The 24814-nt window shown below is 34.5% G+C and overlaps 2 protein-coding genes and 1 long non-coding RNA gene across 4 annotated transcripts in view; all 3 read right to left on the bottom strand.

Moving 5' to 3' along the window:
• Window positions 1-24814, bottom strand: part of LOC115441442 (Krueppel-like factor luna) — a 147389-nt gene that overhangs the window by 64312 nt on the left and 58263 nt on the right. The gene's annotated exons all lie outside the window — the stretch shown is intronic.
• LOC115441443 overlaps window positions 1-24814 on the bottom strand; it is a 97463-nt gene that overhangs the window by 48320 nt on the left and 24329 nt on the right. Inside the window, exon 2 of the long non-coding RNA XR_003938467.2 lies at window positions 19549-19591. This is a non-coding gene — a long non-coding RNA (uncharacterized LOC115441443). The remainder of the gene's footprint in view (window positions 1-19548; window positions 19592-24814) is intronic.
• On the bottom strand, window positions 17749-19163 carry LOC115441441. The gene is made up of 2 exons (XM_030166234.1): window positions 19058-19163; window positions 17749-18807 (listed from the first exon to the last, which is right to left on the bottom strand). Exons 1-2 carry the CDS (start codon window positions 19074-19076, stop codon window positions 17792-17794), a joined length of 1035 nt encoding a protein of 344 aa, XP_030022094.1. The 5' UTR covers window positions 19077-19163; the 3' UTR covers window positions 17749-17791.

Below are 24814 nucleotides of genomic sequence, written 5' to 3'. Positions count from 1 at the left end.
TCCAAGTTATTAATATTTTTTATTTTATGTTAATTACTTTTAGTGCTGTATCGATGAAAAATAAATCGTTTTTATTTCTTTCTTCATATAATCATGTATGAGCCGACGAAATACAAAGGTCACTCAAATCTATGCTCTTGGATAAAGTGTAATAATATGTACTGTATCTAGTTTACTTCTTTAATACTAAAGCAAAAAAAAAATAACTCGAAAATTGTGAGGCTTTATTTTATCTTATGTTTACGCGAATAATAAAACTAGTTTTCGGACTTTATCGAGGTTTTTAGTTATTTTATTACTCCTGACGTTTTGAAGACTGCACCGTTAATAGCCACGGGACTGAGGCTTTGCCCGACCGCAAGGCACCTTAATAATTTCAAAATACAGTTCAACAGAAAAATATACAATGCGATGATAATATCTACTTGGGGCCGCACTTGCAGTGTAGCACATAATCAAGGTCTTGTCTTGGATACTTCCATTTCAAAGGAATGAGCGCCTCGTAATAATTATATGGCAAATTTTATCTACACCACATTTTCTTACTTCTGGTGATGATTCTTATTTGCAAGCAAACTGACTGATAAATATATCTTTTTAATGGTTTTTAATTATTAATATAAAATAATTACGTATTTGTAATTTGCCATTTTTTTTTAATTAAAATATCAATTACAATTCCTCCAAACAGCTTTTTGATTCCATTTCCTATTTCAGTTGAAATACCACGCCAACACAATTACTCCAAACAACTATTTGATTCCAATAAAAAAACTGTATTTAAAAATAACATTAACAAGTAACGCCTACAAATTTCCCATATAATATACCTTCAGCGAATATCGAAATAATCTTTTCATTAAACCTATATGAGAATTTCCATGAATACATTACGAAGAATTCAAACTAAGTTACAAATGGATAAAAATATGAAATCATGTGGAAGGTATCATATTCATGTTAATATCTCATGTAATATATGTTATACGCCCGAGTTGACATCAAATTTAAGATTTATACACGAGCAGGTCGCTCGTAATGCTAAGTGCCTATTTATTAACAGTAACCTAGAACTACGGTCAAAAAAGGTGTTACTGATTTAACTATTCCTGAGCTGCAATATGCTCCACTTTGATTAATGTGGACATTCACAACAGCATAATGAGACGTAGTATCTAAACATTTTGTAGGTGGTAGGATATATTTTATATCCGCCTGGATAGCTACCACCGTACACAAGGTGTTAAAATCCGCCATAGTAGCACACGAGTGTGTCGTCGTCCGGGATCAGTCTATCCCGGTTCTAACAGGCCGGCATAATTGTGTCGATTGTCGAGGGGTAGTCATCTCTCATGCAGTGGAGTCAATATACCGTGTACTTATAAAAAAAATGTAAATTCCGTTTCACCCAAAAAGTTATGCAGAGACGCTAACGCACTTGCTCTTCATTGGCTTTATATCAAAGCTGTTAATTGTTATTTAGCCTTGTAAGCCATAAGAAGAAATGCGCCAACAGATTACAAATATCTTGATTCGATATTTACCGTTCAATAGTTACTAATATTTCTCGTAATTACTGACATAATAGTTTGTCAAAATACTAACAATGAACTTATTATTAAAACATTACAAACTTCAAAATTTCGAATCCCGTACAACTGAATTATTTCTGAATGAACTCACAGAAAAGTCCGATCTGGGAATGGAAATATCACATCTCACAGTCCACTAAGCCAATATGAGTCCAGTATTTTATTAAAATATAACTACAATTCCTCCAACAAGGCAAACGCCACTCTATTGTACAAAAAATAAGATTATTATTCACGAAACTGCAGCACACCTAATCCGGCAATATACCGCGCTAAAGATGATTGAATGTAAATACCGTAGAATGGTTCAAACGATATTGATATTTTTGATTGGGTTTGTTTAAATCTAAATGGAAATACTATTGGCTGAAATATAACACGCAAAGGCAAATTTATATGATATAAATGGGTAGCTGCCGCGGTGGCGTATTTGTACTGCATGCGCGGTACGGCAGCGCTCTGAGGCCCTGGGTTCGAATCCCGGGTCGGGCAAAGTGATATTTGGGTTTTTCTGCTCAATATCAGCCCGGAGTCTAGAATTTGTGCCCGATATGGCGATAGGCCTATCACATCCTGGGACGGAACACACTCGGCGAAAAGTGGGTGCCCTGGATGCACCTCTGCATACCCCTTCGGGGATTAATGCGTGATGGTGTGTGTGTGTATAAATGGGTAACTGTAAATTATCTTTCTATAAATATTATATAGGCATGTCAGTTAAATCGAGATCTTTTTTGAGTTGAATCGCGATACGAGCATTCACCTCGTCTCATATATTTATTCCCGTCAATTGTAATTACTATGAGACTAACATCTCAGGGTAATGAGCTCGGGTCAGTATTTAATGCTTCATGATTAAATATTCGGGTGGTTGCTTCTCTATATGTCATGTCATTTACCAAGAGGCGATTAGAACGCCACCCTATCATTCATTTGTTAAAAGTGTACCTCCGATATATTTTAATACAACGGCAATCCTCTTTATTATTTTTTAAAATATATTATATTTATAGTGGCATACGCCAAGAGGACTTCTGCTGAGAAAACCTAGGTTAATTGATGTATTGCAACGTTACGAGTGATTTAAAGTAAATTCTGTCGATAGTATCACGGATCGGGCTAGTCAATTAATAACAGTTCAAGAATGATTTTATTTCAAAACGTTTATTTAGCTTCCAATTAGGTATTTACCGTGGTAATACGCACGCACCTACAATTGATAACAAAATACTGTTTTATATCGCACTATACTTTTATTTTTGATACAATGTAATGTACTTCAAACCGGAAAACAACGGTGTATGCGTGATGATGCTTGGCAATAGAAAGATACATTGTAATAAACCTACTCAGCAGAGATCACGTACGAGAGACGTGTACACTGTACAACTAGTATACTTGCGAGTAACTACTAGCAGCCCATCCATATAGCTTTGAATTAATTTATCATGCCGCCCCAATTTCCGTTAAACAATATTGATCTAAACAAGAACTTAGCTTTGAACGGGCCGCTCTCAAATACTGCCCCTATGCCCCAAATTGACAAAAGCGTTCGTTAATTCGTTCGCCGAAGCATCAAAAGCCATCAAAGGCAGAAAGCAAAGTTAAAAAACGAAGTGGATGTAGTCAATGTTGCCAGTTGAAACTCACTGAAATTTACGGCGAAAATGCTTTGGATTTGACAACCTTTGATCTTGCGAATGGATTGATGAACTGGTAGGTTGGTATTTCGATTTATTTCGACGCTTGCAATACTAAAAACGTAGTTAAATAACTACAGGTCGAGATAATATAGCTTGATTCGTGTAAAGAATTTTTGTGATCGGAGCATTCATATAAAACATAAAGTTGTAAGATTATAATATAGAGCGGACATTTTGATTGTCAAACAAACATTTTGCGCTTATGTCGGTTACTCAATGTACCGTGAAATAGCAAAACATAAATGTAAAATACTTTATATTTTCTCCATATCATTTGCACGTTTTTAATGCGAATATAAGCATATTTTCTGTAAATTTGCATATTTTTGTATTCATATCTAAGGACGCTGTGACTTATTGAGATATGGATATTTCAAATAAGACAACGACGTTTTATCAATTGATAATAACTTTTGGAGCAAAAATTTGGCCTTGATAACTAACTATATAGTTAAATGTCTTTGGTATTAAAACTAATGCGTTCAACTACACGTTTATATAATTCTCAAAAAGCCAAAATCATTTATTATTGTGCTATTGCATTCAAGTCCCAAAGTAATCAAATGGACGACAAAGCAAACAGAACGAAAGACCAAGAGACAAAGCTATAAGCCTCTTAACAATAGCAGTGGGATAGCGGGGACCAGTGCGAGTAATGACAAGGGAAGCCAACTACAATCAGCTCTGTGTTGTAGTTTGTGCTTCGGAGTATTAAATAGTTTATTGTCTGACATTATTATATTTGGAAATGTAACATTTTGCGGATTTTACGGCGATTTTATTTATATTCTCGAGGTTTCCAATGGTTTTTAGCTATCATAGCCACGAGTCAACTACCATTATTTACTATATCAATAGGTTTAGTGCGCCTCATTGTATTTTTTATGCAACTAATTGACGAGAGCAGTAAGTCACTCAACTAATTTACTACTCAAATTTACTACTTTATACCATGCACTGCTTAGCACTCAACTGCCTGAGGTCTTGAGACTGCGGCCAAAAGTTTTAGATTTTTACTGTAATACTAATTAATAATTATCAGACTACTGGTGATATGTGTTATGACTTACGAGTCACGAACTTTCATAAACAATGAGAATATAGAACTTTGAATCACAATGCACTGGAGTATTGTACACTGTACTTGTTACTCTTAACCTCAGATTGCAGGCCAACAACAAATACCGTCTAACTCAAAATATGTTAAAGGTAAAACATCCACTGCCAAGAAATAAGTAAATTGAGAGTGTTGAAAATTTGTATCAAATAAAAAAGGTAATACGAGATCACTTTCAAATAAATCAGCCTCAGAGACATAATCATCAAAAGGCAAAACCTAAAATTCTCCAAAAATCGAGAAGCATGATGTTGGTTCTTAACCCACGACATTTAGCTTGATAATACGGTATAGGTCTATCACAATCACGAGCATAACACTGTTACGAAATTGTTACATGCTATTTAGTTACTGGTAAATTATTTAAGGTCAAGTTAGAGTTAGCTCACCGCCCTCTAAATTACTCGCCTGAGGTGTTGACGCAATTAATTTTCAGCTAATGTGTTACGGAACTCTATTATGGCGAGAGCTTGAAGTGCCTTGGAAATCTTGTGAGAAGACGGGCTGCTGAATATTGAGCGTTTGAAACTAGGCAATATATTTTTAACTTAGCTAATGATAAAGAATGGGACTTGATTGAATGTGACATCTACCACTCATAAACATCAGAATACTAAAAAAAACTTTAGGTATACAGCCGGAATAAGGCATTTAACGTAGGTTTTCTATGTATAAAACATATGCATACCTAAAAGTAGCATCAGACATAAACTATGTTTAGTTTCAAACGCTTCTCTCTACGTTGTTAGAACTTTGTAGGCCATCCCTGGGGAGCTAGTGTTACGATGCAACGTTTTATCAATTTAGAAGCGAACATGTCTAGTCTTTACAAGTCGTGAGACCTGGGAATAGATGGTAAAATGAAAAGAATCAATATAAAATAAACGTTAGGCTATGTCTAAGAATTTAATAGAAATTAACAAGATATCAACATGTCAGTTTGGTCCTCTAAAGGAGGAATAGGTGTCTTCAACGATGACCAATCTGACCTGTTCTGACTGACCTGATCTTAGAATCAGTAGCGGCGGTGAATATATGATACAGTGGCTCATTAAGATGATAAAATGATCTCTGTGAGTGGAAAGCCCATCAAGCTTAAATCACTGATATACCCACAGTAGGTAACGGATATGTTCTTTACCAGAATACAGCATTTGAATACGTAGTGGATAATCTTAAATTCCTTTTAGTATTGTCCTTTGTCATCACGTTAGGCCAGTAAAACCCTGTTGATCGTCGAAAGACCTTCCTATATTAGTCCACCTAGCACTAGATGTAGTTAGGTCGCATTACAGTCTTTCGCCTAAAGCGTGTTTAACTGCACATAAATATTTATTATAACAAAGCGAGTTCATGCCCTCACCATAAACAAATATATATTTAAAGATTACTCATATTAACGGGAAGTACAGCTCGTGCGGGACAAGGACGGCTGATCGCTGCGGTTTAACGGAATTAAGGAAAATAATACTTTTTCACGATCATAATAATTGAAATATCACGATTTGTCTCTCAGAATGGTTAAAATTGTGTCAATTTGTTGGATTGTATTGTGAATGTTTTGACTTGAAGTGGAGTTTTTTTTGTTTTAACGCTACGTTATTTATTTTTTGTGAGCGAGTCGTGTGCAGTCTTCGATGTTTCTATGAATCACATTGATGTAATCCACTAGACATTATAATACAACACATCCTTTAAACCTGGATTGTTATGTAACATATCTAGAATACTTTTCAGTCCGACGTAACATGGAAATACGAAAAGTGCTTGTACGATACCAAAGCCGTTTACAAAATCTGATGTTAAACTATTGGCTCACACCAGATGAGTACATTGACAAACATAATCATTGTTTATACTGATTATCAGTGAGTCATTGTTACTCATTTCGCGACTGACGGCTCATGAGTTGGATGACTAAAGTACCTAATATGGCTGCTTGCTCATATATGTTTAATTTACTTTAGAATTAAGTACATGAGAGAAATTATAAATAGCATTCGATGGCTTTATCCACGTGAAATTATAATATAAGTAAAGTAGGTCATGTTATTTCTTTGAGTTTAATTTTCCATAGTTAGTGGGGTACATGTTTTAAAAACTGGCTGTCCTTCGGTGTCATAATAAAAATTTATTGTTGGTAGGTCTCTCAGATGTGAGAGTCCGCCTGGGTATGTATCACCGCAATGCCTATTCTGCCGCTACCAAGCAGTGTGTAGTTACTATTGTGTTCCGGTTTGAAGGACATTGTAGCCAGTGTAACTACTGGACATATTAAGACTTAACGTCTCATGTCTCAGGATGGCGAGCGTAGTGGAATATCAAACAATACTTTGTAATTCAAGGTGTTCTATAGTGTTTCTACTGTTTACAGGCGGTCGTATCGCACCATCAGGCGAACGGCAAGCTATTCTCGTCAAAAATTGCAAAACGATGTTGTGAGTTACTGACCGCACGAATTGCAAACATCACTTTAGTCGTAGGCACTATGTATCCTGGTCAAACATGTACACACATGGTTGAAGCACAAACTTCGCACAATAGACATTTTAAAACAACCAAAACCGTTGAACACGCCGCACAGTGACTGCAACACAATAGCCCAATTGTCCAATATGTTAATTGACCGAGTTTTACCGTAACACTGGGATGTCCACTATTAACATCAGTTTACAAACGAATTATTACATTTACATGGGCTTTGTTTTCGTAATTTTATTTATCGTTGCGGGTTTGATGTACTTTTTGTAGCAAGCAGAGATGATAGATTCTTTTATGAGCAGTATTAAAACATTTTCGTGTTTTATTTTAAATAAAATACATTAACCCCCATATTATAAACGTTATTTATTTAAGGACGGAGCATCGCTGTGATAACAAGTCTGTTTCTTAGATTCGTTTATCTGACAGCTCGTTCTTTGTTCAGCTTTTTTTATCTGGCAGTCAACTAGATTCAAATTGTATCTCAATATTAGCTAATCACAACGGCCCTATGTCTACGCACTGTGAAGGCTGCCATTCCGTCAGCACTGATAAACAGACTTGTTATTACATAACGTTTATGAATAAGGGGGTAAGATTATATCCTGTTTATACAATACGGTATTTTTTTGGTGAATGCTGCGTGTGTATTGGCATCGTATATCAATCACAATAACATAGCATTTTTGTGTATTACTCTTATCATATCTTACTAGTTTTACTTATTTTTTTACTCTAATGTTATAAATGCCAAAGTTTGTGAAAAGGTTACGGTGTTTGTTAGAAGTAAACAAAGATATAATTGAACGGATTTGGACGAAATTTGGCACATGGTCCTTCATGTCGTGGATTAACACATAGACTAGTTTTTATATTAATCATTTGCTTCAATTGGAAATATTGCAAATTTATAATCTGATTTCTTAAATAAATGGCACTGGAGTTATACAAATGGCTTTATAAATCATTATAGCGATTTAGAGACTCTCGTGGAGAGCCTGCCTACGCTGCGTCTCCCGGCACGCTGGTGGTAAATCTTTTCAAAACCAATAAAATTATAGTCGGCCTTGTTACAAGTCTAATGCTATTAGGCAGTTTGTTTATTATTGGTACTAGTAATATATAATTACCTTTACCAAAAAACATTGTGCTAAACCTAAATACCTAAGAATTCTACATTAGAATTTTGAGTATGTGGAGTCTGCCAGCCTGCAGCACTCTCGAAAGTAGATGAAGTATTTGCCCAACAGTGGACAGTATAATATACAGGGCTGGTATTAACATATAGATTACCACCGATTGCCTTCCACTGACTTGTTATGAACATTCACTACTGTCCTTGGTCCAACCGAAGCGCACGTTAAGGTTTAAAACGTACTTAATGATATTTATTATTGACGCATCGTCTAGGCACGCAGCTTTTTATATCTTTTATTATTTTTTAAACATGATATGTAAATTAACCCTTTGTTGGTCGCGTTTTCCTTTGGTCACTGCAATTAATTTGAATGAGTGTATTGCGTCGACTTCATGGAACGGGATAAGTTGAGATACTAAGCGATTAAATCTCTAGGGTTCAGATTCTGGAACTACTAAACTAATTCTGAATATCCCTTCATCAATCATGCTATATTATCCTATATAAATAGGTGTATTTCGATCTTATGTCGAGACAGGACCAGACCTGCTATATGAATAACAGAGTTCGACACAGTCTTATAAAAGTTGCCTATCGATTCATTTATATTGAAAACAAAGGTGAAACACCGCCCTTGCTTCCCGCTCCACCCACATGACGGACGTTGCCCCGTTTCCAATCGAAAACATACTGGCTTCGTTTTCATTTGACCGAATTTTAGCCATGAAAGTGAAATCGTAGAGTACTTTTGCCGTATAAAATAGTTAATGGATAAACAATTGGATTGAGTACAATTCCGAACGACTTCCAACGCCTTGACTCCATTCTAATAATTATGTTGCTGATATCAATTATTAGTTCATAATCCGGCATTGCTGAATTGAATTTTAAGAATTACTAATAAGTGATCTTCAACAATCTTAAACTTATAAGATCATAATCATATCATGGTTAGCTTAGGTTCTCAACTAAAATAGCCCACAAGACCTAACCAATTACCCTAAGGATATTTGTTTAAGTTTGTTCTAGAATATTCTTCGATACGATAAATGTGACACGTCTTAAATCCGTGCGACGTGTGACTCACTTGGACAGTAACAATGTACCATATCTTTCTGCGACGTACGCCATTCAACGTAATGACTTTTAGTGTGACCAAGTTATATATGGACAGCTCTCCCTTTGGTGGAGATAAACTATGTAGGTTTGGTTGTTAACAGAATACGGGGATGGGTCTTAAAAGATTACCTTCTGGTTTAATTTTAAAATAAATCGGATGTTTCATTTAAAGTTAGTGATTGCTGCTGCTAATAACGATGAAACCAATAAACATTGATTTTCGTTAGATTTTATAATGTAAGCAAAGCGGCTGTGTTATTTAAGTTCATACTCATGTTTTTTTTACATTATTTGTTAATTGAGTATTTGATCATCGATTTTTATAGCGATAACTCGTTCCGAAACTTAGCTTGGAGATTTAATTACATTTATTATCAAGAGACTACAGATATTTCTGATTTTAAATACCTCTCGCATTGCTGGTGGGAATTATTAAAAATCTCATAACTCGATTTTCAGTTTTATACTCTTAAATAATATTTTAAAATAAAGTCCTAAATTATGCAAGTCGCTTGGCCACAACATAAGTGAGTAACTCTCGGGCATACATTATATTGTCTATATAACCTCTAACTCGCATGGAGCATCAGTCTTAGACTGAAGATAATGTTTGGAATTTTAATAAGACACCACCAATTCATCAGTTGGTTACGTATGCTCTCTATTCATCTTCTGCTTCAGCTACTATCAATAACAATATGCAAGCAATGTTTATAGATTTAAGGGCATAATATTTAGTGAAATTATTCACCAAATACTTTATAAGATGCCGCACTGTTCATTGTCAGTCGAAACGCTGTATTCAAGGACACTGTACTACTACTTACCTATAAAATAAACAACGCGGATATCCCGATTTATATAACCTTTCATCTTGTAAACAGCAATATATTAACCAACTAACCTTTTAACCAGACAAAAACAGCTTTTAAACAAACAAAAAGCAGTAAACGCGCAGTCTTACCTGCATTATCAATAATGCGCTGCAGCGGTTCCACTTTATCTCCAGGCGTTCCGAAACAAATCGCTTTAGTCGTTAAGCTGTCTATATGGGACAGACCGGACATTAACCACTTTGTTAGCTAGGCTTTTAGCTAAAAATAGAGTGGTTTAAGATGAATCCGGCTCGAAGGACCGTTTTAGAAAGGCGTGATATCCAACGTAAATGTTTAAGTATAGTTTTTATTCCTATATGTGTAACTTTTACCGTAGTTTATATCGTGTTATGTTATGAAAGTGAACTTATGAGGCGTAAATTAACTTCGTTTACAAGCTGACCACAACAATATCAAGTCGGCGCAGAATAATGTTTCGACCAATATAAAAAAACAATTTTATCACGTTCACATGCGTTTATAAAATGTAATGTATTTTATAAACGCATGTGAACGTGATAAAATTGTTTACACATTTTGACTTTTGAACTCGAAGTGAAACTTCTTTAGAATCGTTATTTGAAACTCGATGAAACGAAATTGCGTCATATATTTGAAAAAGGAACAACATTCAACCAGCCAACACGCTACATTTTGCATCCTTTTATTATTTTGTTAGTATATGTTTAATACATATGCTTGCGCCTGCGTATAACAAAGCTCTAGTATAAAGCAAACATGTATTATTTTTAGTAATCAGTGATTCCGAAGTGACGCACTTGATCAAATCATGTGCCGCCCCGTGATACCCATAATCAGTTCATTTTGTATTATCAGGTACCTCACCGTGCCTTTAACTCTATACTGCACCACTCTATCACCAAAACATAAGTCAAATGAAGTCAAAACAAGTGTTGCTAATTACCATCTTTATGATTCCGGTAATTAGATCTCTGTCGGACTCTCATTTGGTAAGAAAGAGCACAATCGCAATGGAAAGCTGCGCAGTGTTGTAATTCAATATTATGGATGGTGTTGCCACTGTTTACAGTTATCGCTTACTATGTGAGGAGCGGTTCCTCGTCTTTTCATTGTATTAAAAAAATAGATCCCCTGAGGTCATTACCGTACTTTATAATACCAGATGAAATAATTGTAACAGTGGGTAAAATACCGATTAATTACGTTTCATCGATTAGAGGGTGAATATTTAACCTCATCATAATTAGTAATTATACTAATAGTCCGCTAAATTAATATTTATATTTTATTGCCACAATTACAGATGATGCGCGGATTAATTAAAACAATATCGTATGTAATTCCTGATCAGATTGCATAAAGGCCGGTATTATGCATATTGTGTATCTCATAGTTTCCATGAGGAATTTTGGATGTCCTATAATTACCTAATAAAGGCATAGTTAATTGGTTGATCATGTAAGTGTAAGAAGAACAATCCTTAACGACTTATAAGGGTTGTGATTCTTTAAGAAGAACAATCCTTAACGACTTATAAGGGTTGTGTTTTTAAATACTTTTATTTGTTGATAATGTTGTATTATAGTGCTGTGAAATTAAACAATGTTATAAATTTACTTGTAAATTTGTACTGAGACTTCGAAATAAGAAATTATTAGTGGTAAGAGATTATTCCATGGGCTTTAATTTTACATGAGTAGACTTGTTAATACATAAAGGTTATATTCATTACATGATATAAAGCTGATTGTGAATTGATAATAATTCAACGCGGTATCTTACACCTCAATAATTTTACAAAATAAGCCCGTAGAAATGGAATATTCGGCATCGATTTTATTCAATTTTATTTTGATGATATATATAAAAATTCATTCTCTATTTTTTCACGTTCTTCCATTCGCTATATTTCATCGTCAAATATCCTCTGCCATGCAAATATTATTTTACTTTTATACTTCGACTCATACAGGCCAGTAACATTCATAAAAATATTCCTATTTCTCTGCAGTAAAAGTTTCTCGGTAAAAAAATACAAAACATTTTCTAAGTCTAGTTATGAAGTTGAAATTCAAATTTCAAAATATCTTTCAATAGGCTCCATTTATAACCATTCATTCTCTCTGGTTACATTAATTGTTTTATTTATCGATATAATATGTACTACGTACTAGATTTGGCGTTCCGAAAATTCACTATATTCAACTGATTTGAACTGATATCCATTCAAACTGACTTTAGTGTGGTCAATATTGACAGCTTGTGTTTCTTACGGAGTGGCGCTCATGATACGAGTATAAGAACTCGAGTCTAAATGTAAACTTGGATTTGAATAAAAAAATATTAGTTAAATAAATAAACTTATTTATTGTTCAAGAGAATAAATAGGTTATAACAGTGACGTTTTGGTTGCCATTTTAGTTCAGATTTTGAACAAAAAGTTTCTATAGATTAGTGTATAGAATATACGTCAATAGTTTTGATTAAATTCAACGCGCGCGAAAGCTCGTGCAAAAGCTTCACTGGCGCGTACGTCGTTACTCCATGCGTCTGGTACGCGCTCATTCGGCATTTGGATGACGTAATCTAGCCGTATTGGAATGCCGCGCCGTAAGTTTGTTGAACAGACGGTTATAACGCGTCATGCCTCGCACGGCCCTGCTGTTACATACTTTGAAAAACAACTTTAGAAAAACAGGCAATTGAACTCTTAGTTAAATTTTATATGAATTGTTTTGGAATCTTTAAAAACCGCCCAGTTTTTGATTGGGGTTACGGAATTGGTTTTACAAAATATAGGTATCAGGGATTTTTTCGTGCTAGCCTGCGAACAATATTCATTTGCGGTTAACAATTTTTTCCTGGAATGACAGTTACACTGAATATATTTCTGTAGGAAAATGTCGGGCCAACAAGCCAATATTTTTTATATGTACACTTCAGAGAATCCATCAGCGCGGCGGTAGGTAATATTTTTTAAAACCAAAACGCAAATACATCTAATATACTCGTAATTATACTTGACGTATAAAGACATTTATAATTATAGCTAGTACAACAATTACCATTTCTAAAACAATTATAAGTCGAGTGGCGGCTTGTTTGGAAAAAATGACGCTCAAGTTCCGAAAATAACACGACATTGAACCAATTTTTTCACGCAGTTACGATTTATGTAATATAGTGTTTGTAATAGGACGCGCTTTCGTTGTGTGTATTTTGATTTTCGTTTATAAGGATTTTAACATAGTTTAACTGTTATAGTGGCATTGTGACAAGACGCGTTCGGGTATAACTCGTGCAATCAAGAAGATAGATCGACATAAATCTGGTGATACAACTTCTCCACTCGAAATTATATTTAAACTATAAATGTAGCCTACTTTAAACACTTTTTTTCCCAAATAAGTGATGAAAAAACGGCACGATCGCTCATAAACAGAAGCGGTAAGTTAAGGACTTAGAATTACACCACACTAATTGCCATTAAAGGTCATGTATTTGCACATAACGTGACAAACAATGAAACGAAAAATGGGTATATATTCTATTACATCATTGCATATTGACCGCCATACTACATACACATCATCTAAAAATAAATAAATTCAGCAGTATATATTTTTATAAAAAGAGATTCCGAACTCACAATTTTAAATACATTATGATATAAATCATTATTTTATACACTAAAAAAAACTGGTTCCTATCCACTAAGAGGAAACGTTAGGACCTTGACCGCAAAATTTGAACGGATAATAGTATTTAACAATCATGACCTAATGCATTAACGACTGTGCGAATAAAAAAACTAATGTTTTTGGTTTTGTACAGATTCTATTTATTTAATATTAGCGGCGATAGCCTAGTTGGTTGTGGAACGGACTGCCGAGACAAATGTTCGCAGGTCCAAATCCCAAGGGCACACACCTATGACTTTTCTAAAAAAATATGTGTGTATTCTTTGTGGATTATCGCTTGCTTTAACGGTGAAGGAAAACGTCGTGAGGAAACCTGCATACCTTAGAAATTCTCTATAGGAATTTTCGAGGGTGTGTAAAGTCTACCAATCCGCACTAGGCCAGCGTGGTGGACTAAGGCCTATTCCCTCTCAGTAGTAGAGGAGGCCCGTGCCCAACAGTGGGACAGTATATAATACAGGGCTGATATTATAATATGTATTATTATATTGAGCTGTATCTTATGACCAGTGGTAGTGCACGGGGCGTGGTCCGAGAAGCATCAAGTTCGATTTTCTACGGGCAACATTTTATGATGGTTTTTCCCGATGCTTAATATTGCACCCACAGGAATGACGTCACGTAGGGAGCTGTTACAAATAATGCAAATCGTTTTGTGACACGCATATACAAATCTACTGTCCTGACCCTACATAAAATATTTAGATTAGCAAGAAAACTTGCACAAGTCGTATCCTACAAGCAATTAATACCGCATAAACAATGACAGCTACATAACTTCTGCAAATTTTGAAGCTTACGTGACTTTAGGTGCGTCGTATGTTTATAGAATAGTTGAAATATTGCCGATGGTGTAAACGCATGTGGAAGTTCTTGCACAAGATATTGCTGCGAGTACTTGCTAGTCTAAATTTAGATTTACGTTGAGATATGAGCGAGTGGTAGCATAATTCTGTAGACAAAACTATGTATGAATGGTTTAATGCCACAGGAACATGATGAAGTGAAGTCGTAACTTTGAACTAGTTACGCTACAGACCTATTGAAACTAGTGGCCGCATAGTAGCTTTGTCTCTTTTTATTACTTGACGAATTCTATAAGGATCAAGCCAATGTGTATTAAACTTACTTATTTTTATATAAAAATTAATTTGTAAATAATTTCATTTCTAATAATTATTTATGAAACCGCATTAAAATATTAAAATCCTTCAAACTTTCACGCGAAATTTTCTCTTATTGTTTTAACAACAAATTCAGAAAGCCTCGTCCTTTATCCTGAACGGAACAAACATACCATAGAATACATTATGTAGTATTTATATGATGAATATGCAATCGAATATTCACGTACTGCCAATCAGATCTCATTTTACGAAATAATTCTGTAAATCGGAATGATTGTCAATTAAAATCGTCCATAATTATAATTTGGAATTTAAAACCGGGATAGCCTAGATGGGAGTGAAACGGACTGCCGAGACGAATGTCCACAGGTTCAAAACCAAAGAGCACGAACATGTGACTTTTCTAAAGTTATGTGTATGTATCGCCTGATAATTTCTTATATTTATGCGAATGTTAGACATTAAAATTAAACAATACTTCGAAAAATAGTTTATTTTAAAATTATCGCCTGATTTAACGGTGGAGGAAAACATCTTGAAAAAATCTATATACATGAGAATTTCGCCATAATAATTTCGAATGTATAAGAAGTCTGCCAACACGTATCAGGCCATCGTGGTGGACTGAGATCTATAACATTTTCAGTAGTAGAGGAGACACGTGCCCAGAAGCCGAAAAATATATAACACAGGGACCATATTATATTATTATAATTTTGCCATTGAAACTTTATATTACGAAAGATAATAATAAAATTAGTTATACCCGAATTCGCGGACATATCGCATAACTATCAACTCTCTACCCACACTTTAGGTTTTGACAGTAATATGAGTAATTAAATAGTAATGTTGAATTAAATTCCACTGCTCTTTGTGAAATATTCTTCAAACAATTAATTGCGAAATTAATATGATTATATTTAAATTACTTAATGCTCCAACATAATAAAGTACCGTTTCCAATTAATGAAAATAATTTCCCGGGCATTAAACACAAACATTTTGTTTGTTAGTTATTTAGCTTCATTCAGACATGAATTACGTGTATTAGTTGTTTTCCCGGATATATACATGAGTTGTAATGTTGTACACAGATTGTATGATTCGTAATATTATAAAATGTCGAGATAAGCCGTTTGCCAGGAACAAGTTCGTGAGACTTTTCAAACAACGAACATTGGACGCTCGTCAGCATAACGCACTTTAACAACTACATGCATTTAAAATGCAAAAACAAAATACGTATAATTTTTACACGCGCCTCATGTTTGTCATTTGAATGGGGTCTTACACCGGACTCATGCGCTTATACTCACTTCTCAGACATCAATTCTAACCTAATTTGCTTATAAAGTTCACTACAATCTACCGTCACCAATATTATTATAATATAATAATGATATCAGCCCTGTATTATAATACTGTCCCACTGATGGGCACGGCCCTCCTCTACTACTGAGAGGGGTTAGGCCTTAATCCTAGCCTAGTGAGGGTTGGTAGACTTCACATACCCTCAAAATTTCTATAGAGAATTTCTCAGGTATGCAGGTTTCCTCACGATGTTTTCCTTCACCGTTGTAGCACACGATAACAAAGAATACCCACATATTTTTTAGAAAAATCGGAGGTTTGTGCCCTTGGGTTTTGAACCTGCGGACATTCGTCTCGGAAGTCCGTTCCTCACCCAACTAGGCTATCGCCGCTCATATTATTACCAATTCATTAAATCTCATAAACTATATAAAACCTTCGTAATAATTGCTTACGGCATTATTAACACTCATTAAAATAAGACAGTTTGAAAAATGGCTAATCACGCAACTTGCCGACAACATGTCAATTAGCGTGCGTCCTATCATGGGACGGAAATCAGTTCAGTGAACCGCAAGTACGTCTTCCGAGGACATGAGCGTGGGTTGTGTTGTTATAGATACAACCTAGGGTTAGAAGCAGCAACCTCTGTAGTACGCTGGCACCATACTGATCTGCTTCGTTTGCGAATAGAGGCAGGACTATTACAGTCGATTATAATTTTAATCGTCTAGTCTAACTCAATAACTTAATGGAAAATATACTCTATTGTTTTAATATTATTAACGTATAATAAATATGTATGGTTTAACACCTAAAGATGTATCAAACAATTTAACTAAAGTTGAATTGTTTGATACATCTACAGATACTGTTTGTATTGCGGCCTTGGGTAGACCCATAATCCTCCTTTACTGTCCCGATATCCCTAAAAAATACGTACAGAATCAAAACATCACGCACACATCCACTTCCCTTTGTATTTATTGATAATAATATCAAACTAAACGTTGTGCATCACTGAATTCCTCAACGTTGAGTGCCTTGTCCGTTCAGAGTGATTATAGCTCTAGGGATACAGAACATACGGCGTATTATCGTTTGGGAAGCGGCGACCAGTCTCCTCACGTAGAACAACAATACCATTGATTGTGAATAAGGAATGTTTTCGAGGTAACCCATCTACTAACAATCGTCAGTTAGCAGCCATTGAAACTTCAACATATGGTAGGATATGATATTGTTTTATGCATAGTAACTCAGGCATGTGTGGGTTGAATATGTAAATTTAAGCGGAATGTGAAGAAGAAATTAGGTGCTGGTGACCTAAAAACGCTGGCTTTTAAGACTTAGCAACATTTTTGCAAGTTATTTTATGATCGCCCGGTATTGTAAAAACTAAATATGAGCGTTTAGTTTAGTAGTTCTAAGACCAATTCTAAGTCGGACAATACATTGTATTTTCTAAGATAATTTGGTTTTCGCATTCTTCAAAATAGATAAAACCAGGCTTAAAATTTGTAATATCAATGAAAAATTTTTGCGATAGCTCATTATAGTCGAATTGCTGGAGTTAGCGGAAAAAATTATAGTTTTACATAAATACTGCATGGGTACATATTTTCTTTGAAGGTTATTTACATCAATCACGAATAATCTTAGACCAAGTATAGTTAATCTTGCTTTGTGTAATCAGAGGCCAGATCTTCATATTGAGCCAAAAATTAGCTATCAACGCTGTCAATGCTTCCTCGACTAAACTTTCCCCATTATCTAACCATTTTTTAAATGTCAAAGCAATATTTTCCCACTGTTTATTATTTTCTTCGTTAAGATCATACGCTGCGTCTAACTCTTTGAACAATTCTACAAGCAGACCTATTTTCTTACGTTGATTTTTGGAACCATTCTTGATTGCTTCTTTAGGATTAGATAGCACGTCATCCAAAATATCCAACGCATCTCTTTGTGTTCTAGAATCAGTATTCATTAAATATTTCAAATATTCCCTAAAATTTACATTAGTTCTTATAATATGTTTGTAGCTGTTTAAAACTTTTGGAATCGTTTCGAACAAAACCTTAAGATTTGGGGGGGTTAAATCCATTACCCCTCTAAGCAGTATTATTAAATATTCGGAGTATTTATTTATATCTCTGCAAAGTGAAAGGGAATCGCACATAGTATTCTGTATGAATGTTGTTGATATTTTTACTTGTTGCCTTCTGATCTTAGACGACTCATTGAATCCAATCAATCTGTCAAGGTTGTTCATTTTGAGCATATTATCTATAGTTTTGCCGAGAATGGAATTTGACAAATCGATAAAATCCAACATGAACGTTTCACTTGCATTAAACTTTATATCACTGATTATCTCTTTAAGATTGTGCTGCAACATCTGTTCGTATAAATCAATGCCATTGACCCTGCCTATATTGTTATCATCACTCAGATTGCTATATATCTTTACATTCTTAGCAACATTATTCAGTTGTTCTTTAGAAGTTTCCACAATTAAATTCAGAAATGTATCAAATGGTATGTCATTGTCACATCCCGTGTATTTAGTATCGCTGGCGTTCGCGTTAACTAGTCCGGTATCAGTGGCGTTATCAAATGCATTTGTTTTATCGGCGACAGCGATACGGGCCGCGGCTAAAATTAATATTATGTAATTACATCACCTGACTTAATGAAACAATGTGGGATCATGTGACTTTAGGTTTTGTAGTCGATTTGGGGTTTAATTTACCAACCAGCCTGTGGCAGTATTAACGGCACAAAGAGCTGTTATGGCTTTAAATACTCAAAAAGTAAAACCGCCAGGTCGATTTTTCTCGACATAATTTGAGACTCACGAATGAAATATTTTAACACCACAAAACGATATACAAGAAATACTCACAGAGCAAAAACAACAACATTTCAATGTAGATTCAGTAATAAAATTTTATAGAATTACGTAAAGCTTATGAAATATAAATAGATTTTTTTATTGTTCAATATGTTGAAACAATACAATTGGCCGTTAAGATAGATATATTATTGTTTTCAAGGATGCAATGGGTTTAATAAAATAGTGTTTGAACTATTGTACATATTGCGTATAAACTAAAAACAATACTAAGAGGAATATTTTGACAGAGAATCGAATAAGAAGTTTTGGAAAAGGTCTTTTGTAAATTAAAATTAAAATCGAGAATTATACTCTAATCTAATGTTAACTCGAAATAGAATGGACTGTTTTTATAAAAGCCATAATCTATCTCAGTGAATGACTTACCAGCAAAAACTCACTCGACTATTAAATAAGCGACACCGATAAGATTCCTATTTCTGCCTAAAATAAGGAACTTTAACATCTTTGCGTCCTGGATTAATAAGATCATTCCTTACCTTATCTCGACGACATTCTCTCTCATCTTCTCAGCATACATACCTGAAAAAAAAAACAATAATCAAATATTTTTCGAAATAGCTTACACAAAACATCGCATACAATAAGTATAGTATAACTTCTGTAAAATAATACCTAAAGGACACTGTGTACTAGTTTTTAAGCACTTTGCGTGCACCGAGCAGTGTCAGATAAAAAAGTGGTGCAGTGAAATATAAAATTTTTATACATAAATATAAATGTGTTACAAGTAAAATTTGACTCTCAAATTTCACTAATATTAATTAAAAGTACATCAACTAAATGAGGCCATGAGGTCGCTTGCAGACTATGTTTGACTATAAACAGTAGCTCACCAAGAATATGGGATAATAAAGTATAGACTTGTACTATACCGTCATTCTGAGAGGTGATAAATTGATAATACGTAGTAATTATTGCCTTTAATGTAATTTGTAGTTTAAAGCAGAAACTTAAATATGAAGAATTGACTCAACAATACCTCTATACACTTCAAAACCTTGTATAAGAGACAAAATTTATTACGTCGCGTCAATATCCGATATTGACAATGCCTATTAGCCACTGATCGCTTTCTCTCCTTACACTATTCTCTGTGCATCCCTTTGACAATTTAATAGGAACAATTAGTCGTGTCTCTAAGATCTATGAATAAACATAGCACCTACAATCATATACAGAAATGTACAACCCACTGTAATCTTTAAATAACTAACCACAAATAAATCTATATCTATATATATAAAAATCAATTGCTGTTCGTTAGTCTCGCTAAAACTCGAGAACGGCTGAACGGATTTATCTTATCTTGGTCTTGAATTATTCGTGGAGGTCTAGGGAAGATTTAAAAGGTGAGAAAAATTCGAATTATTGCCGGGAAAATCCTCAAAACAGCATTTTTCTATTTCCCATACAAACGTTTTCTAAATAAAATGGAGAGTCAATTTGTAATTTATTACCGCTGCATAAAGTTCAAATTCGCGTGCGCGTTGGAGGATCTAATATCGCGTTCTGAAACTCAACAAAAGTGAAAGTGAATCGCGAACGCGACAAAATTGCATAGTCTCAAAATACATAGTACATAAATAGTGGTTGGCTTCGAGAAACTCAATTTTAGCTAACTTCAGTTGTTAATATAATATATAACTCAAAGGTGACTGACAGTGATATATCAAGGAACAGCCCAAACCATTGGACGGATCGGGCTAAGACTACATGCATAAAGCTACTATGACGTAGGCATCCCCTAAGAAAGGATTTTGATAAATTCTACCCTTAAGGGGATAAAATAGGGGATGAAAGTTTGTATAAATGTTCTTAGATTTTCGACTGATTGAACTGAAATTATAGATTGGGGAAAAAATTAGTTTGAACCTATAAGTACCGGGAAAATATGTAGCAAGACTTTTATCAAACAGTGGAATTTTATCCTGGAAAACACCTTCACGCGGGCGAAGCCGCGAGCAAAAGCTAGTATTATATAAAAGAAATTCGTGTTCGTTACACTATTTATAACCCCAGAACGGCTGAACCAATTTGTCTGAAAATTGGCGAGGAGGTAACATAGAACCAGGAGACGGACCTAGGATACTTTTTACTATTATATAAAGCTGAAGAGTTTGTTTGTTTGAACGCGCTAATCTCGGGAACTACTGGTTCGAACTGAAAAAATATTTTAGTGTTGGATAGCCCACTTATCGGGGAAGACTATAGGCTATATATCATCAAGCTATGATTAAATAAGCTGAGCAGTAATGAAAACTGTTGCAAAATCAGGCAAAATATATAACTTCTGAGAGATTATAATGGAAAACTTTATCCCGAAAAATTATATTACGCGGGCGAAGCCGCGGGCAAAAGCTAGTATCATGATAAAACTTCGCGAACAAATTCGTATGCATTTTACAACTTAATATTCAAGGAATCCATTAACTCGCATTCTTATATGGAGTTGTAATCTGAATGACTCACGTGTTATGAATGGCGAGGTGTAACACCTTTTAAAGCTTTGTTGACATCTTTTCAATTAAATTTTATTTATAAATTATTTTACAAGGTTACATAGGACGACAGAGCATCGTCATTATGAGGCACAGAGAGTCTACTAGCCTCATCCAGCAAATTCTTACTACCTATTACTAGTGACAGCTTTATGGGTAGCAAACGTGGAACCAATGAGGCCCCCCCGCTTCGATGGGCCTCGCAACTGGAAGGTGCACAAATAAAGATTGTATAAATTTCCTTTTACCAGTTTAATATTACCCTGGTATTTGTTACTTAGCCTAGCCTAGTTGGTTGTGGAACGGACTGCCGAGACGAATGTTTGCAGGTTCAAATCCCAACGCCACACACCTCTGACATTTCTAAAAAATTATGTGTGTATTCTTTGTGAATTATCGCTTGCTTACCTGCATACCTGAGAAATTTTCTATTAGAAATTTTCGAGGGTGTGTGAAGTCTACCAACCCACACTAGGCCAGCGTGGTGGACTAAGGCCTAATCCCTCTCAGTAGTAGAGGAGGCCCGTGCCCAAAAGTGGGACAGTATATAATACAGGGCTGATATTATTATATTATTATTGTTACTTTGGCTGCTTTAAATAAATCACTAAATACTTGACACTGAAGGTTGCAGTGGACGTTGGCCCTCGAAAATCAATTTCACTTTGAAATATTCATGAACATGTTGCCGAAGTGATGGAAAGAGCGCAATTTGAATAAAATATTTCGGAACGGGAAGACTAAATATCATCTAGCAATGATTTCCTTAAAGTGAGAATACTCATTGGCTGTTATTTACTATTCAATAGAATTCATTGAAAAGTTTTCAATTCTTTTTCAATATCAAAATATTTTCTTTGCAATATTACAAAATTTACAATTATGAAGGTTTACTAACAGATTTAGACTGTTGTAATCATTGACGTATATTCTATAGACACGGACGTCCATATAAACTAATTGTTCAAAATCTAGAGTTACAACTAAAGTTCGCTTCAATAAAATATCAATCGTTATCTAACCAAACTTTAAACATGCAGTGCTAAAGCGATTTTGATAGAGTATAAGTAAAACGCCAACCAATACCGGATTGCAGTACACTTCAATTTAACACAGAAAGTGTTCGGGACGCCAGATCTAGTACGTAGTACATGTATATCGATAGTTGTAATATTATTGCGTATATTGGCGATAATAATATAAATAATAGTTTTTGTGAGCAAAAGTTTCTTACAGCGAGGTATCTGGTTGTCACTTCATACATAGAAAAATGGTAATTGATTTCCTCTTTCCGCACAAGTCATAATTCCATTTGCCAATCCTTGTTATGGACTAATTCAAAGTTTTCTTTATATTTTATTACTCGAGGAGGCAGTCGCCCGCTTGACAAATTACTTGAACCAATGACTAATGGTAATCGTCATAGATAAGAATAAATCCTTTTAGAATTTTAAACTACAACACGTATTGCATTGAACTCCAGTCGCCGTCACATTAAATGTAAAGGCCCACAAAGAAATTGCGTTATTTTATTTCAATAATTCGATTGAAAAGGAATTGAATTCTGTCAACGAGCTGAGATGGCAAGCACGACTTCTGAAGCCATTTAGGTTGAAATTATATTGACATTCGTACATTATGGAAGCGAAGTGCAGATATATGTACAAGTGTTGCAATTGATATTGAATCTGAAAGAATATCAAAGGTATGTGAAGTCTGCCAACCCGCATAAGGCACGAGTAGTAGACTAAGATGGTACTCTCCAATAGAGGAAACCAATAGCCAGTGTTAAGACAATTTTAATATAATACTGATATCCGATAGCAATATTCAATAGCCTATTTGAGAACATAACTACAATTAAAATAAGCGTACTCTTCATCAATATAAATTGAGCCTTATTAAATTTTGACTGCTGTAATTTATTATATTAATTAAATGAGTACATAAATTAATCGAAAGTTATGTTTATAACCGTAGTCGAACACGAGAACGCGAATAAATAGGGCGATATATAGGGTAAAACTATTAGGTAACGAAACAAAACAATATTTCGCTCAATAGGGTACCGGACTCATTTTTGTTCTTTACTATTATCAAATATTTACATAATATAAATTATAACACAGAAGGAATTATTAAAATCCGGTAAAAAATCAACAAGTTATAAGTCTTTGAATTTCGGTGGAAGAGGTAATTAACAAGAAACAGAAAAGAGACGAAATATCCACATGTGACGTCATCGGGAATTACGACGCGTGCGAAAAAAAGCGATGAAGCGATATCCCCACATCGCGCCCACTTCTGCACATTACAATATTTTAAATATGAATTACTCGCTCATTTTTTAACCTATTGTTATGCAGTTTTCGCAGGAGTGCTTCTTTTTCGTATTATTAACCTTTACATATAGAATAATGTACAAAATCAAGCATAGGCCGGTCCCTATTTCAGATAGAACCGCTTAAATCTTTTGCAACCAATACGGGTTTGAACAAATCATTTATGACCAAGTTTACATTAGAACTGTATTTTTTCTTACACCATCGTAGTTGGTAGGACGAGATTTTTTTAAAGCAAGGGGTAAAATTCAGTATAATAGCCCACATATGTCGTACTCTGGAATCAGCCTGTGTATATTCAGTGTCTAAGAGGTTGGCTATTATGTTGACTGGCGAGAGTAATCATCCATTGTCAGTTAACATTCTGCCTGGACCCCACTCAACTTACCATCAGGTGCTGTGGGTCCAGTTTGCCGTGCACCTATAAAAAACCATTTGAAAACAGAGTAACCTCGCCACAAAACATCATTAGGTCTTATTAGACATCAATTTTACCGGTGGTTTTAGTATATTTAGTTTTTTTATTTGCGGTCGAAAAAAGAAGCCACTTAAGACAAAATAAATATTTATGAATCAAGTCATTGTATACAGGGTCATTTTGAAATTACGTTATTAAATAATTTGCTTCTGCTAACATGGTGCCAAAAATCATCCATAAATGACGGATATTTTTACCAAAAATTACGGTGTTAATTTTCTGAATTTGTAGCATTTTAAAGTTAAGTCCAATTATGGCGTGTGTGTGGGTGTATTTCTGACTAAAAGTGTGATGTTATCGCTGCGACAAATTCTCTTAGATTTAAAATTAAAATTACTTTTTATTGATATTTATTTTGTTCAAAACTTATACTTTTTTACATCTACGGTTCGAGTCACTTATTGTAAAGTGTTATTTTTAAAAA

The sequence above is a fragment of the Manduca sexta genome, chromosome 27 (genome assembly GCF_014839805.1).
Source record: "Manduca sexta isolate Smith_Timp_Sample1 chromosome 27, JHU_Msex_v1.0, whole genome shotgun sequence".
Taxonomy (NCBI): Eukaryota; Metazoa; Arthropoda; class Insecta; order Lepidoptera; family Sphingidae; genus Manduca; species Manduca sexta.
Note: the sequence above shows the minus strand (reverse complement) of the source record. Positions and strands in the feature narration are given on the sequence as shown.